This window comes from Crocuta crocuta, unplaced genomic scaffold, assembly GCF_008692635.1.
Source record: "Crocuta crocuta isolate KB4526 unplaced genomic scaffold, BGI_CrCroc_1.0 scaffold101, whole genome shotgun sequence".
In the NCBI taxonomy this organism is placed as follows: Eukaryota; Metazoa; Chordata; class Mammalia; order Carnivora; family Hyaenidae; genus Crocuta; species Crocuta crocuta.
The window spans coordinates 8,248,244-8,265,645 of NW_027527956.1; the positions used below are offsets into that span (position 1 = coordinate 8,248,244).

The 17,402-nt window shown below is 42.7% G+C and overlaps 1 protein-coding gene across 8 annotated transcripts in view; it reads left to right on the plus strand.

The window, feature by feature from the left end:
* Positions 1-265: 265 nt before the first annotated feature.
* The window catches only part of ATP9B (ATPase phospholipid transporting 9B), a 199,372-nt gene continuing 182,235 nt past the window's right edge, over positions 266-17,402 (plus strand). For all 8 annotated transcript variants that reach the window (XR_013332332.1, XR_013332333.1, XM_077752699.1 and 5 more), the window contains exon 1: positions 266-436. Coding sequence is in view for 6 of the 8 variants with exons in the window: in XM_077752699.1 (XP_077608825.1) it covers positions 300-436 (137 nt within the window). In the remaining 2 variants the exon portion in view is untranslated. The remainder of the gene's footprint in view (positions 437-17,402) is intronic.

Consider the following 17,402-nt stretch of genomic DNA (forward strand, 5'->3'; position numbering starts at 1 on the left):
GGCTCTCCTCACAGCATGGTCACGTTGGCTTCCTTGGGCAGCCTCTTTCTTTTTTGCTTATTACTCTGGCTAGGTAAGATTTTTGCAAAGGAGAGTAGCATCCATTATTTATAATGGTTTGCCTCCACCACGGACAGCATAGTTTGAGGAAAAAAGAAAAGTGTGATCAGCAAAATTGGACCAGCTCTTGTCCTAAACGATACCCTTCCCATGACGGAGGCCTGCGTGACCTGCCTCAGCGCTCTGCTCTCGCCTTCCCCAGGTACCAGCTGGAAGATGAGTCTGCCCCTTTGGATGAAATGCCGCTAATGATGTCTGAAGAAGGCTTTGAGAACGACGAGAGTGATTACCACACGTTGCCGCGAGCGAGGGTCACACGGAGAAGAAGAGGTCTGGAGTGGTTTGTCTGCGGAGGCTGGAGGCTCCTCTGTACCAGGTGTGCTATCTGCTGCTGCCTCATTTCCCGTGCGCCGAGCTTCCGTAGTTAAGACATTTGTAAGCTTAGCTTCTAGCATATTTACTTTTATATCAAACTAAAGGAGACAGTCTGAATGAAATGACATCATGGAGAGTGATAATCATTAGTCAGAACCAAACAGGCTCATCAGAAAGGGACCAAAAGCCAAATTCACTTTTTTTATGGTACATTTTAATGTTTAGAAGATGGAGAAAATTAGTAGTTTTGTAATGCATGATAGAATCAATTCTGGTTACCATATCAGCATTTATGAGCTGTGTTCCCTGCCATCTGTAGTTACACTGTGTCCAGAAAGGTAAGTATGCGCCTGTGAAATGTAATGTATTAACACCGTAGCTACCTATGTGTGTTATTGACCGGACTGCTTTGACTTGGAGTAAGTAAGATTCTGCTGTGAATTTAACCAGAGAGAAATGAAGGTAAGGACTGCTTATACTTTATTTCTTTATTTTATTAAAAAAAATTTTTTTTTTTAATGTTTTATTTATTTCTAGGAGAGAGAGAGACAGCGTGAGCAGGGGAGGGTCAGAGAGAGAGGGAGTCACAGACCGAACCAGGCTCCAGGCTCTGAGCTGGCAGTTAGCACAGAGCCCGACGCAGGGCTCGAACCCACGAACCGCGAGATCATGACCTAAGCGAAAGTCGGATGCTTAACCGACTAAGCCACCCAGGCGCCCCTATTTCTTTATTTTTTTAAAAAAATGTTTATTCTTGAGAGAGAGCTAGAGAGTGTGATTGGGGGAGGGGCAGAGAGCGAGGGAGACACAGAATTCGAAACAGACTCCAGGCTCTGAGCTGTCAGCACAGAGCCTGATGCGGGGCTCGAACCCACGAACTGTGAGATCATTACCTTACCGGAAGTTGGACGCTTAACCAACTGAGCCACCCAGATGCCCCAGGACTGCTTATACTTTAAACAGGTTCACTTGTGGTTGACAAAAATAGCATTAAATCTGTTCACCTTTGACTTTAGCGTCTGGTGTGTGAAACCACGCTCTGTAAGGACACTTTGCCACTGACTGTTCTCCAGCCCCGGGGACAGGCAGGGCAAGATTACAGCTGATCAATGCCAACGTAACTTGAACAGAGTATGTCAAAGAAATTACAGCTTTTCTAGTCTTTTTGCTGTTCAACGTTTGTGGTCAGTGCCTTTCTTACAGTCATGAACTTCTATCCCTTTGCCCATCAAAAGAATATACATAATTGTAGAAAGATATCTTATTTATCATCCTTTTTATCCCTTTAGAAGTTTGCAAAAAGATGTTTTGACAACTGATTTGATTTCAGGGTCAGCTCATGCAGTGGTATTCAGACAGTGTTCCCTGGGCTCCCGGGGCTCCGAGGAGTCCCTCAGAGACACAACACAGGCAGCTCCTCAGGAAGTCCGGTCAGGAAGTGGCCCCAGCAGCACTTCGGCCTACGCACCCCCCTTTCTGCTTCCAATTGGTGTCTGTCTTTATCTTTCTCACCTGTTGTAAGCTTTTCATATGAAGGAGGAATTTGGAAATCGATGACTTGTGTAACATTTCCAGGTTAAAGAGCCAGTATCCCCTCGGTGTTCCCCGTGGGCCTCACGAGCTGCAGAGTTCTTTCGCCGGCGGTTGCAGGGCTGTGCGGGGCTGTTCTGTTTTGTGTTCCTCCTGCCAGTTGTGATGCTTTGTGCTTTTCAGGGGATTTGTGTTTTTTCAAATATATAAATTCCTGTGTTGTAAGATGAATGAGGCTTTGTAGGGATGTCATGTGTTTTTTTACTCCTGATATTGTTATTTGTCTCTCTCTCCCTTTTTCCTCTTAATCTTGACAGGAGATTATCAGTTTCATTCTTTTCAAGGAGCCAAACTTCTGGTGGTATCTTTGCTTTTGAAATTTTAAACATTTATCTTTTTAAAAAAATTTTTATTTTTTAATGTTTTATTTATTTCTGAGAGAGAGAGAGAGAGAGAGATGGCATGAACAGGGGAGGGTCAGAGAGAGAGAGGAAGACACAGAATCTGAAACAGGCTCCATGCTCTGAGCTGTCTGCACAGAGCATGACGCGGGGCTTGAACCCACAAACCATGAGATCATGACCTGAACTGAAGTCGGACGCTTAACCGACGGAGCCACCCAGGTGCCCCTAAACTTTTATCTTGAAATAAATCCAAACTTCTAGGAAAGTTGCAAGAATAGAGCAGAGAATTCCTATATGCCGTTTGCCCAAGTTCACTCATTTTTAATCTTTTGCCATGTTTATTTTCCCATTTTCGTCACCTCTGACCGTTATTTTCTGAGTCATTTCATTTCAGACTAGGTTGCTTCTTCATTCCTTTCTTTACATCTTCGTACTTGAGCATGTGCTTCGTAGGAGGAGGGCATTTTCCTCCCTGACCGTCACACAATTGCCGTGTTCTGCAGGCGTAGTGTGGTACCGTGCCTTCCGCCTGCTGTCCCCATCCTGTCCTCTGTCATGCACCGCCTCCCTGGGCCGGTGAGGCCACTCGGTGGCGTGCCTGTGCAGTCTCCATTAATCTGGAACCGTTCTCACCGTTTGTCTTTTATTCCATTGACGTTTTTGAGGACTGCAGGCCAGGTATTTTGTACGTTGCAAAGTTTGGTTTGTCTGAGGTTCCTCGCTGTGGTTTCAGTTTCGATGTTCCCTGCGAAGTGCTGCTGTAGCAGAGGTACTGTGAACGTAGGGTGCTTGCTTCCTGTTTCATTATCTTCTGGTTTTCCCATAGTTTTTTCTCATACTTTGAGTTTAATTTGCTATTCTTTATCCTAGGTTCCTAAGATGAGCATTGCACTTTTTTCTTTTTTAAAAATAGATGCATTTAAGTTTTGGTACACGGTATATTCATTATCATTTCAAAATATATTACAATTTGCATTGTCATTTCTGCTTCCGTTGATGCTCAATTTAGAACCATTCTGCTTAATTTCTAAACAGCCGGGAATTTTCCTAATTATCATTTTGTAATTGACTGTTGTCTTAATTTCACCACGGCCAGAGAATGTACTTACGATTTTTTAAAATTTCAGTCTTTGTAATGTGTTGAAACTTGTTTTATGATTCATCACATATGGACAGTGTTGGTTAATTTTCCATGTGTATTGAAAATAATTTGTATTTTTTTGTTGTTGAGTGTGTTGCTCGGTATGTCAGTGAGTTGTATCAGTCAGTGGTCTTGGTTGAATCCTCTATTCCCAGAGTTTGCTGGTGTATCAGTTATGAGAAGCTTCTATGGGTCTCCCCACATCGGTGAGGATGTGTCTCCTGCTTTAAATGATGTCAGTTTTGCTTTATGTATTTTAGAGTATGTTATTAGGTGATGCAAGTGTGGGATTACTAATTTACCGTTGGCTTGATCTTTATCTCTAATGATATTTTTTCTATGCATGCATATATCTGACTTCAGTACAATGGTACCAGCTTTATTTTCATTTTTTAATTTTAATTCTAGTTAATTTACAGTGTTACATTTGTTTCAGGTGTACAATATAGTAATTCAGCAGTTGCATCCATCACTGTGTGCACATCACGACAGGTATGCTCCCTTAATCTGCATCACCTGTTTCATGCCCCACCCCCACCCCCTGGTGACCATCAGATTACTCTCTATTGTTAAGGGTCTGTTTCTTTTTTTTAATTATTTTATTTTTTCAATGTTTTAATTTATTTCTGAGTGACAGAGAGAGAGAGTGAGAGAGAGAGAGCGAGAGAGCGTGAGCAGGGGAGGGTCAGAGAGAGAGGGAGACACAGAATCTGAAACAGGCTCCAGGCTCTGAGCTGGCAGTCAGCACAGAGCCCGACGCGGGGCTTGAACCCATGAACTGTGAGATCATGACCTGAGCCAAAGTCGGATGCTTAACCCACTGAACCACCTGGGTGCCCCTAAGGATCTGTTTCTTGATTTGTTTCTTTTCCTCCCTCCCTTTCTCTGTCAGTAGCAGCTTACTTTGACTTGTATTTGCATCATGTATGATTTTCATTCTTTGTTTTATTAAAAAATATGTTTCTTTTGAAATAATAATAGCTTCACAGCGAATTGCAAAGTCAATATAGAGGGTCTCACCTGCCTTCCTCCAGTTTCCCCGCAGTGGTTGCATGTTACGTCACTCTCGTGTAGCGTCAGACTGGGAGGCTGGCCGTGCTGCACGCCGGGTGGAGTTCACTCACTTTACTACACATGAGGGGTTGCGAGGCCCCCAGGGCAGCAACGGCACAGAGCCGCCCCCTCGCCACAGCTGTCTCCTGTGCGCTGCCGCTTGCGGCCCTGCGCCTCCCCTGAGCCGGGCCTGAGCCTCTGTCAACCACTGGTCCGTTCTCTAGCTCTGTAAGTCTGGTTGTGAGGGTGTTCAGTAACTGCAAACATTCGGTCTATGAATTTTGGAGATTGGCTTGTTCAGTCAGCACAGTGCCCTGAGACCCATCCCGGCTGTGGTGTGGTGATGGCTTGTTTCGTGCCGAGTGGCATTCGTGGGATGGATGAATGTTTGCCGGACCATTCGCCTTGCAGAACATTTACATTGTTTCAGGTGTTTGGATGTTAGGAGTAGAGCTGCTGTGAACGGGAACCGTCGTGTGCAGGGGTTGTGTGTGGACCTGTTTCATTTCTCTGGGAAACCCGTGCAGGAGCACAATTGCTGGGCGATGTAGGTATGTGTTCCGTTTGCTAAGAAATGACTGAACTATTTCCCAGACTGGTGGTGCCATTTTGGATCCCGCCAGCGGTGTGCGCGGGCTTCAGTGCCCCCTTGTCAGCCCTTGCTGCCCCTGGCTCTGTTCTGCCGCTGCCGTAATACGTGTGTGCTGACGGCTCACTGCTCTTAATTTGCATCTTCTAAATGACTAGTGAGATTATCCTATTTGCCGTTGGTATATCTTGTTCAGTGTTTCTTTAGGTGTATTCCTTTTTCTTGGTTTTGTTTTTCTGTTGAGTTTTGAGAGTTCTTCATATATATATTTTTAAAATTTCATTTATTTATTACTTATTCATTTATTTTTAAAATCTTTTAAAAATTTCTTTTAATGTTTATTTACTTTTGAGAGAGACAGAGAGAGATGGGGAGTGAGCATGTGCACAAGCAGGGGAGGGACAGAGAGAGGGAGACAACAGAATCTGAAGCAGCCTCCAGGCTCTGAACTGTCAGAGCCCAGTGTGGGGTTCGAACCCACAAACTGTCAGATCATGCATGACCTGAGCCTAAGTCAGACACTTAATTGACTGAACCACCCATGTGCCCCTTAAATTTTTTTAAATTAAAAAATTTATTTTTTTTGAGAGAGAAAGAGCATGTGGGAGAGGGACAGAGAGAGAGGGAGACACAGAATCCAAAGTAGGCTCCAGTCTCTGAGCTGTCAGCACAGACCTGACGTGGAGCTCAAACCCACGAACCTCAAGATCATGACCTGAGCCAGAGTGGATGCTGAACCGACTGAGCCCCCCAAGCACCCCATGACATGATATTTTACATTTTGGTTTCCACATATTCATTGCTGGTGTACAGAGCTAGAGTTGAATTTTGTGTTTGTCTTTTATCCTGCAACCTTGCTGAACTTACTATTAGTGCTGTGTTTTTTTTTTTAGTAATTTTCTACATAAAGTTACGTCATCTGCAAATAGAGACAGTTTTATTTCTTCTCTTAAGTCTATATGCCTTTTATTTTCTTTTTTTGCCTATGGGTCTGTCTGGAACATACGCTTTTATGTGAATCAGTATTGGTGGGGGAACCTTTTTGCTTTCTCTTCTTTCTTTCTTTTTTTTTCTTTTTTGCAGGAGTGCAAGCAAGAGAGAGGCAGAGGGAGAGAGAAAGAATCCCAAGCAGGCTCCGTGCCCAGTGTGGAGCCCAGTGAGGCGTTGAGTCCTATAACCCTGGGATCATGACCTGAGCCACAGTCAGGAATTAGATGTTCAGCTGACTGAGCCACCCAGATGCCCCCTCTAGCCCCCGCCTTCTTGCCTCGTGTTCCAGTCTTTGGGGGGAAAGCTTTCAGTATTTCGCCACTAAGTATAATGTGAGCTGTGGCTTTGTTTGTTTTTTTAAATAGATTTCTCATCTAAAACTATCGATAGTTTTCTTATTTAAAATCTCTCTTGGGAGGGGGGGTACCTGGGGGCTCAGTCAGTTGAGTGTCCGACTTTGGCTCAGGTCACGATCTCAGGTTTGTGCGCTCGAGCGCCATGTCGGACTCTGTGCTGACAGCCCAGAGACTGGAGCTGCTTCAGATTCTGTGTCTCTCTTTTTCTCTGCCCGTCCCCTGCTCATGCTCTGTCTGTGTCTCTCAAAAATAAACATTAACAAAAAAGTAAAAAAAATAAAATCTCTTTTGGGGGGCGCCTAGGTGGCTCAGTCGTCCAAGCGTCTGAATTCGCCTCATGTCATGATCTCGTGGTCTGTGAGTTTGAGGCCTGTATCGGGTTCTGTGCTGACAGTTCAGAGCCTGGAGCCTGTTTCAGATTCTTTTCCCCTCCTTCTCTGCCCCTCCCCCACTCGTACTCTCACTCTCAAAAACGAATAAACGTTAAAAAAAAAACTTTTTGTGAAAAATCTCTCTTGTATTGGGCTGATGTAGTGCAAACAGTTCTGTCAGATTCAGAAACAGCATCTAGAGATACGGATTTGAGAGTCCTATCATTTGTCATAGCGGAAGCCACTTGGAAGGATGGTTTCTGAACGTGCAGTGTGCAGTGGGACTTGTGGCCTAGGTCTATGAAAAATAAAGGGAAGGGCCACCTCGGGGGGAAGGACAGTTTGGGGAAGGAAGACTAGTAGCCGTTCTCTTCGACAGGCAGAGGGTAGGGGTGAGAGAAGTTGTGGTGGAGATGACTTTTGTCTTTTTTTTTCTTTTTAATTAAGAAAAATTTATTTTAGAGAGAGTGTGCATGCAAGCTGGGGAGGGACAGAAGGAGAGAGAGAGAACCCCAAGCAGCCTCCACACTGGGCCCCAGAGTCCGATGTCGGGCTTGATTTCACGAACCGCGAGATCATGACCTGAGTGGAAATCGTGAATCAGACTCTTGACCGACTGAGCCCCCAGCGCCCCCAGGATGACTTTTGCCTTGTCCTTAGTTGGGAACATGGAGTCATTTGAGTGAGGAGAGGACCAGGATCCAGATGAGGACTGACAATCTGGGCAAATCGGTCATGGCCTTGGTAGAGAGATGCTCACCGAGAAAGGAAAGCCGGTGGTGATGCAAAGGGTCCTTGGGGACTTGGTGGTGGACGTGTGGCTGGGGGAGCTGGGAGGGGATGGTGGCCAGGGTTGTGCACTGAGGCGACAGCCACAGCAGAGGACTGTGGGTGGAGCCGCTGCCACAGTTCGTGGCTGTGGTGTGTGCTGCACAAGTGTGTGTGCTCATTGGTGTGGAATGTGGGGTGGAGTGGGCTCGGTGCTGGCGGTCGTTTCCTGGGTGGCATGCCCCGTCCTGGAGCGGGGCACTCTCACCACTGTTTAAGCTCAAGACTGGATGAGGCTCTTTTGTGATGGTTTAGGGCCAAGGCGGAAATTGAACCAGAGTCCGACTGACAAACCGAAGCCCTTGCCCTCTGCTCTGTGGCCTGGGCGGGGCGCCAGTGAGAAGGTGCGCTCCACGTAAGACCCTGGTTGGCGGTGTCACGTGGGTAAAGGTCCGGTCTCATCACCCCAGGGGGAAACCGACATGAAGATGGCTGGAATGGGGAAGGCTGAGGACCTGTGCCTGGGGTGCGCGGAGAAGCACCGGATGACAGAGGAGCCGTCAGAGGTGGGGGGCTGTACCGACAGGCACAGACTGTGAGGATCCGGGCGGTGTCGTGTCCATCGTGTGCACTGTGGGAGGGCCTGTGCATTAGGTGGTACTTGGCCATGCTGTCAAACAGTTGTCATGGCAGGTGTCCCTTCATAGTGTTGAATACATTGTTGAGTTCATGATTCTTGGTCGTTTACAGGGTTTTGTTTTCACCAAACGGAGCATAGCCAAATTTTGGCTGTCATTTGCAATATATTACTTTTTTTAAAAGAAAATATTAAGACTATATTTGCAAATGTAGATGTCTCAAAAACACCTATGTTTTAGGGACATTAAAATAGCTGAATAGAATATTGGTAAAGTCTTCTTGTTGATAAACGGTGATCACGTAGGAAAAGCTAACGGAACAGGGTTGGCAGGTTCTAATCAGTCTGTGTGGCGCTAAATTGTCACACCTTCCTTGTTCAGTGGATATCTGCTCTCCTGAAAAATTGCCGCGTAAATGAAAACTGTACCACACACAACAGAATGTACCTTTAGCAACTCAGTTTTATTTTCTTAATTTCTTACAAATTTTCATTTTTGAATGTTTGCTACTTTTTCATCCCTTAAAGGTCAGACATTATAAAATTCAGTGTTAACTGGGGGCCCGAGGATGGCTCAGTTGGTTAAGCGTCCGACTTCGGCTTAGGTCATGATTTTGTAGTCCATGAGTTCAAGCCTCACGATGGGCTCTCTGCTGACAGCTCAGAGCCTTGAGCCAGCGTCAGATTCTGTGTCTCCTTCTCTCTTTGCCCCTCCCCCATGCTCGCTCTCTCTATTTCTCAAAAATGAATAAATGTTAAAAAAGTAAAAATAAAATTCAGTGTTAACTAACATTATTACATGATGGATCAGCAAGTAGAAGACACGTAACATTAGTTTAATTGCAGGAGGAAATTTGAACATTGCAGTGAAAGTCAGCAGCAAATAACAATAAAGAATTGTAAATATTTCAGCTAGATTGAAACTAATCCTGAGTTATAAATATTTTGACGTATTTCTATTTGTAGACTTGGATTAGTGAGGCTTATTTTAAAATTATTTGTCGCCTGGGTGGCTTAGTCGGTTAAGCATCCGACTTTCGCTTAGGTCATGCTCTCGCGGTTCGTGGGTTCGGGCCCTGCCTCGGGCTCTGTGCTGACTGCCAGCTCGGAGCCTCGAGCCTGTTTTAGTCTGTGACTCCATCTCTCTCTCTCTCTCTCCTAGAAATAAATAAAAAAACATTAAAAAAAAAATAAAATTATTTGTCTTAATTTTAGCAACTGAGTAAGCTTTAATTTCTTGATGGCTTGTGAACTGCTTTCTCATTTTTATTATTTGGTAAAAATCCCAGCCCTGACACACTGAGAAAAGTTTTCTGTAATCCTTTAAGACTTTGAATGTCCTTCATGTGAGTTACTGTGGTGCACGTCAGTGTGGTAGTTCTCTGGTGGCAGTGCTGTCCTCACAACTGTTACGTCTCACTCCTTACTAGAAGTCACTCTGTCCTCGAGAAAGTGGAACTGCTGGGGGTATTTTCAGGTGAACCGTGTGGGGTTGGGAGGGCCGTCACGTTCTGGGGTTATTCCTGTTCTAAATGGTCTCTGTTCTTCCAAGACTCAGCAGCACATTTGGGGCGCAGAAGCGTGGAGAAATGCTGATAGTAGTGTGCTGCTCTGGGCTTGGTAACCAAGGTTAACTGTTAGATATAATAAATGTCTCTTTTTTTTTAATTTGAAAAGAGACTTTCTAGACTTGGGGACTTATTTAATTATGGCTATTTAAAGCTTTAGTAGATAGGATCTTGGTATATAAAGATACTTCGTTTAATATTAGAGTTCTACTTGGATTATAGAGGTATTGGTGAAAAACTACTAAAATGTTTTAAGAAAAAGTGTAATTTGTGCAGTAGTGGACTTAGTTTTTTTTTTTTAATGTAAATCCAAGTTACTTGTCTAATAATAATTTCAGGAATAGAATTTAGTAATTTGTCACTTATATATAACATTCACCTCTCATCCCAACAAGTGCCCTCCTTAATGCCCCTCACCTCTTTAGCCCTTGCTTCCACCCAACACCCCTCCAGCAACACTCAGTTCGTTCTCTGTATTTAAGAATCTCTTATGGTTTGTCTCCCTCTCTGTTTTTATATTATTTTTGCTTCTCTTCCCTCCCTTCCCTTATGTTCATCTGTTTTGTATCTTAAATACCACGTATGAGTGAAATCATATGATATTTGTCTTTTCTGACTGAACTAATTTTGCTTAGCATAATGCACTTTAGTTCCATCCACATTGTTGCAAATGGCAAGATTTCATTCATTTTGGTCGCCAAGTAACATTCCATTTTATATAAATTTACCACATCTTCTTATCCATTCATCTACTGGTGGACATTTGGGCTCTTTCCATACCTTGGCCATTGTTGATCATGCTGCTGTAAACATTGGCGTGCATTCGTCCCTTTGAATCAGCACTCCTGCATCCTTTGGGTAAATATGTAGTAGCGCAGTTGCTGGGTTGTAGGATAGTTCTAGTTTTAATTTTTTGAGGAACCTCCATACTGGTCCAGAGTGGCTGCATCAGTGTGCATTCCCACCAGCAGCGCAAAACCGGTTTTCCCCTTTCTCTGCATCCTCACCAACATCTGTTGTTACCTGAGTTGTTAATTTTAGCCATTCTGACATGTGTGAGGTGGTATCTCATTGTGGTTTTGATTTGTATTTCCCTGATGATGAGTGATGTTGAGCATCTTGTCATATGTCAGTGGGCCATCTGGATGTCTTCTTTGGAGAAGTGTCTATTCATGTCTTTTGCCCATTTCTTCACTGGATTATTTGTTTATTGGGTGTTGAGTTTGATAAGTTCTTTATAGATTTTGGTTACTAACCCTTGATCTGATGTCATTTGCAAATATCTTCTTCCATTCCTTTGGTTGCCTTTAGTTTTGATGATTGTTTCCTTTGCTGTGCAGAAGATTTTTATTTTGATGAATTACCAATAGTTTATTTTTGTTTTTATTTCCCTTGCGCTCAGAGACCTATCAAGTAAGAAGTTGCTGTGGCCAAGGTCAAAGAAAAGTTGTTGCCTGTTTTCTCCTCTAGGATTTTGATGGCTTCCTGTCTTAACGTTTAGGTTTTTCATCCATTTTGAGTGTATTTTTGTATACAGTATAAGAAAGTGGTTCAGGTTCATTCTTCTGCATGTCGCTGTTCAGTTTTCCCAGCACCATTTGTTGAAGAGACTCTTTTTTTTCCATTGGATATTCTTTCCTGTTTGTTAAAGATCAGTTGGCCATAGGTTTGTGGGTCCATTTTTGGGTTCTCTGTTCTGTTCCATTGGTCTGTGTGTCTGTTTTTGTGCCAGTACCATACTGTATTGATTATTACAGCTTTGTAATACAGCTTCAAGTCTGGAATTGTGATACCTCCAGCTTTGGTTTTCTTTGTCAGTATTGCTTTGGCTATTTGGGGTCTTCCCCGGTTCCATACAAATTTTAGGATTGTTTGTTCTCCTCTGTGAAGAATGTTGTTATTTTGATAGGGATCGCATTGAATATGTAGATTGCTTTGGGTAGTATCGACATTTTAACAATATTTGTTCTTCCAATCCATGAGCATGGAATGTTTTTCCATTTTTTTGTGTGTTTCTTCAGTTTCTTTTGTAAGCATTCTCTAGTTTTCAGTATGTAGATTTTTAGCCTCTTTGGTTAGGTTTATTCCAAGGTATTTTATGGTTTTTGGTGCAATTGTAAATGGGATCAATCAAATCCTTGATTTCTCTTTCTGTTGCTTCATTATTGCTGTATAGAAATGCAGCCGATTTCTGTACATTGATTTTGCATCCTTCGACTTTGCTGAATTCATGGATCAGTTCTAGCAGTTTTTTGGTGGAGTCTTTGGGTTTTCCACATAGAGTATCTTGTCATCTGCAAAGAGTGAAAGTTTGACTTCCTCCCTGCCCATTTGGATCCCTTTTATTTCTTTGTTTTACCTGATGGCTAAGGCTAGGACTTTCAATACTGTGTTAAATAGCAGTGGCGGGAGTAGACATCCATGTCGTGTTCCTGACCTTGGAGGGAAAGCTCTCTCAGTTTTTCCCCATTGAGGATTGTGTTAGTGGTGGGTTTTTTCATATATGGCCTTTATGATCTTGAGGTAGGATCCCTTCTATCACTACTTTCTTGGGGATTTTTATCATAAAGGATGCTGTATTTTGTCAAATGCTTTTTCAGCATCTATTGAGAGGATCATGTGGTTCTTATCCTTTCTTTTGTTAATGTGATGTATCACATTGATCTGTGGATATTGAACCAGCCCTGCATCTCAGGAATAAATCCCACTTGATTGTGGTGGTAAATAATTCTTTTAATGTATTGTTGGATCCAGTTGGCTAGTATCTTGGTGAGAATTTTTGCATCCATGTTAATGAGGGAAATTGGTCTGTAGTTCCCCTTTTTAATGGGATCTTTGTCTGGTTTTGGAATCAAGGTAATGCTGGCCTTGTAGAATGAGTTTGGAAGTTTTCCTTCCATTTCTATTTTTTTTGCAACAGCTTCAAAAGAATAAGTGTTCACTCTTCTTTAAATGTTTGGTGGAATTCCACTGGAAAGCCATCTGGCCCTGGACTCTTGTTTGTTGGGAGATTTTTCAGTGCTGATTCAGTGTCTTTACTGGTTACGGATCTGTTCAAATTTTCTGTTTCTTCCTCTTTCAATTTTGGTAGTTTATATTGTTAGGAAATTGTCCATTTCTTCTAGGTTGCCCAATTTGTTGGCATACAATATGTTCTAACATTTTCGTATTATTGAGTGTATTTTGCAGTATTGTTTGTGACGTCTCCTCTTTTATTCGTGGCTTTATTTATTTGGGTCCTTTCTTTTTTCTTTTTGATCAGTCTAGCTAAGGGGTTATCAATCTTGTTAATTCTTTCAAAGAACCAGCTTCTGGTTTCATTGATCTAGTCTGTTGTTTTTCTGATTTTGATATCATTGGTTTCTGCTCTGATCTTTATTATTTCCCTTCTTCTGCTGGTTTGGGGCTTTGTTTGCTGTTCTTTTCCAGCTTTTTTAGGTGTAAGGTTAGGTTGTGTATTTGAGACCTTTCTACCTTCTGTAGGAAGGCCTGGATTGCTGTATACTTCCCTTTTATGACCACCTTTGCTGCATCCTGGAGGTTTGGGTACTTGTGGTTTCATTTTCATTGGCTTCCATGTACTTTTTCATTTTCTCTTTAATTTCTTGGTTAGCCCATTCATTCTTTAGTAGGATGTTCTTTAATCTCCAAGTATTCATCGTTTTTTCAAAGTTTTTCTTGTGGTTGATTTTGAGTTTTATAGCATTGTGGTCTGAAAACATGCGGGATATGATCTTGATCTTTTTGTACTTGTTGATGGCTGATTTGTGACCGAGTATGTGATATATTCTGGAGAATGTTCCATGTGCACTCGAGAAGAATGTGTATTTTGCTGATTTAGAATGAAATGTTCTGAATATATCTGTTAAGTCCATCTGGTCCAGTGAGTCATTCAGAGACATTGTTTTCTTGTTGATTTCCTGCTTAGATGATCTGACCATTGTTGTAGATGGGATGTTCAAGTCCCCTACTCTTATGGGATTATTATCAATGAGTTTCTTTATGTTTGTGATTAATTGATTATATATTTGGGTGCTACCATGTTGGGGACATAAATATTTAGAGTTGTGAGATCTTCTTGGTGGATAGACCCCTTAATTACAGTATAATGCCCTTTTTCATCTCTTGTTGCAGTCTTTATTTTAAAATCTAGTCTATCTGATATAACTATGGCTACACCAGCTTTTGATGACCATTAACATGGTAGATGGTTCTCCATCCCCTTACTTTCAGTCTGAAGATGTCTTTTTTTTAATGTTTAGTTTTGAGAGAGAGACAGAGTGAGTGAGCATGAGTGGGTGAGGGACAGAGAGAGGAAGACACAGAATCTAAAGCAGGCTCCAGGCTCTGAGCTGTCAGCACAGAGCCCAGTTCAGGGTTCGAACCGATGAACTGTGAGATCATGACCTGAGCCAAAGTCGGGCGCTTAATTGACAGGTGCCCTTGAAGGTGTCTTTAGGTTAAAATAAGTCTCTTGTAACCAGAGTGTAGATGAGTTTTGTATAGATACTGTGTCTTTTGATTGGAATGTTCAGTCCGTTGGTATTTAGAGTGAGTACTGAAAGATACGAATTTAGCACCATTGTATGGTCTTTTGAAGTGGTGTTTCTGGTGATGTTCTCTGGTCCTCTTTGGTCTTTCTTGTTTGTAGTCGTTTTTGTTTTGTTTTTTCTTTTCTCCACTCAAAGGTTCCCCCTTAAAATTTCTTGCAGGGCTGGTTTAGTGGTCACAAACTCCTTTAGTTTTTGTTTGTCTGGAAAACTCTTTATATCTTCTTCTATTTTAAGTGAGGCATGCTGGATAAAGAATTCTTGGCTGCATGTGTTTTCAATTCAGCATGTTGAATATATTCTGCCATTCCTTTCTGCCTGTCAAGTTTCTGTGGCTAAGTCTGCTGTGAACCTGAGCGGTCTTCCCATATAGGTTAAGGATTTTTTTTTTCTCTTGCTGCTTTCAAAATTTTTTCTTTGTGTGTATTTTGTGAATTTAACTGTTATATGCTGTGGTGATGGCTGGTTTCTGGTGAATCTAATGGGAGTTCTCTGTGCTTCTTGGGTTTTGATGCCTATGTCCTTTCCCAGATTAGGATAGTGTTCCTCTATATTTTGCTCCCATAAACTTTCTGCCTTTTCTCTTCTGGGACTCCTGTGATTTGGATGTTATTCCTTTTTAATAAGTCACTGAGAGTTTGCTAAGTTTTGTATCATGGTACTTTGCCCTTGTTTCCCTCTTTTTTCATGCTTCATTGTTCGTCATAAATTTATCTTCTGAATCACTGATTCGCTACTCTGCTTTGTCCATCCTTGCTGTCATGGCACCTGTTTGAGATTGCAACTCCCTTATAACATTTTTAATTTCGTCCTGACTAGATTTTATTCTTTTATCTCCACTGAAAGGGCTTCTAGACTTTTTTCAACCCCAGTTGGTATTCTTATTATCAGGATTCTAAATTCTAAAATCCTTGTATCTGTGTTGATTAAGCCCCTAGCTATCATGTCTTCCTCTTCTTTCTTTTGTTCGTCATTTTGTCAATTTGGAGGAAGAAAATAAGTAAAAAATTAAAATTAAAAAATTAAAAACAAAGCAAAAACTCAAATAAAGGAAGCTCGATCCTAAGTGTGTTTTGGTCTGCTTGTTGAAAGAAACTTGATAGAATAGAGATAAAAGAGAAAGAAAAAAAGGTAAGAAAACATTAAAAAGTTTAATACTAAAACAATTAAATGAAGTAAAGAAAATGAAATAGAGTAAAAAAATTTAAAAAGTAAAATATAAAGTTAAAAAATAATAAAATTAAATGTTTTTTTTCTGTATCCAAGAGTAAGGAAGAAGTAAGAGAAAAATTAAAAGAAAGGAAAAAGAAAACAATTCAAGCAACAACAAAACAAGGAAAACAAACACATGAACCAACAAACAGAATGAAACCAGAATGAAGTTACATCCAGTTTCCCCTTTGACGGAACTCTGAAGCCCTCTATAGTCTATACATTAAGCAGGTGGAGGGACTTGTGCTGGTCTTCTGGGTGGTGTGCTTGGATGGCGCAGTTGGGCAGGGCTTGGTGTAACGGCTCCATTCTCCAGTAGGTGGCGCTGCTTAGCTTGCTGGGGTGGATGATTGTGGCGTGCATGCCTGTGCACAGGAGAGGTGGAAATGGTTTCACCCAGCTCCCTAGTCTCTGGCACAGGAACATGGCACTCTCACCAGTTCATGATCACACATCCCTCCTTTTGTCTCAGGCCTGTGTCCATTCCCCGTCACTACACGGATAGAGTACCCTGTAGACTTCAGAGACCTGTGCCAGCTCTCTGGGGGAGGGTCTTGCTGAGCAATGGCCAGGTGCCGGCTCGTCCCAGAAAATGTCCATGTGATCACACAGCCACAGAGGTTCAGAGAGTATGGCAAGTCACAACACACAGCCGCCACCAGCTTTCCCTGCACCCTGGCATCTCTGTCCCAGTACCAGCGACTGTGGCTGCTCTCTGGGGTCCCTGGGACCTTTGCCTGTTCAGAAGCTGTATGGCTTCTACCAAATGCACTCTGCGCCGGGGAACCACTTCTCCCCATGTGGCACATGGACCCCTCAGACCCTGCTGTCTGCTTCTGGGGCTTCGCCCTGCTTCCTCACCAGAGTACCGCCAGGCACTGGGCTCCAGAGCTTCAGACTATGTTCTACTGTTTATAGAATCCTGGTGGTACCGAAATCCTCTTCTTTCTTCCCTTAAATGGTTTTGGGGAACACGTTTCTTGTTCAGTCCCCTGCAAGTGTTTTCACTCTCTTTCTCTCCAGTACTTTTGGGGGGGTGCTTTTCTTGCATGATCCTGATGCGCCTCACTTTTTCCCTTTCTGTTACTCTCTTTCTCCATGAAAACAGCTCCCTATCTTCCGTGGCTTTTCTCTCCCCCAGTTAACCTCTCCGCTCTGCATACCTGCTGAGTTTTGTGGTTCAAGTTATGCAGATTGCTGTGTTAATCCCTAGATCAATTTCCTAGGAGTGTAGGATGGTTTGGTGCTGATCTGGCTGCACTTCAGGGATGAGACCAGCTGAAGGTCTCGACACTGCTCCGCCATCTTCACTCTTGGATTTAGTCTTATTGACTTGACCGTGTAACACGATTTGTGTATAGCTGGGCAGTGTGTCCTGAGCACTCACTCACTCAGAAAGTATTCGCCTGCAGAGAAGTGTTTCGGGTGCAGCTCCTGGTAGTTTCCTCCCAAGGACCTCCCTTCCGTTCTCCCTCTTGTTCTCAGTATTTACCAGTCTGTTTTATTCAGAAAATGCCCCTTATTTTATTTTCCTGTTTTGCCGTACAACTCCATGATGCCTACATGTACTTTCTGGGTTCCTCATCTTTGGGGTTTATGTCCTTTCATCTTGGCACTCAAGTCAAGTCACCTGTCTTCTTTTCCTGCTTATAGTTTCTGCCTCTGTCTGCAGTGGCAATTCTGGTGGAGCCCGAGGCTCTTAAACCCTCAAGGCTCTGTGTTCATTTAATTCTGTAAAATAGCATGTGGCTCCCTATCTACTACTCACTTTTGTGTTTGCATAAGGAAATAATTAGTA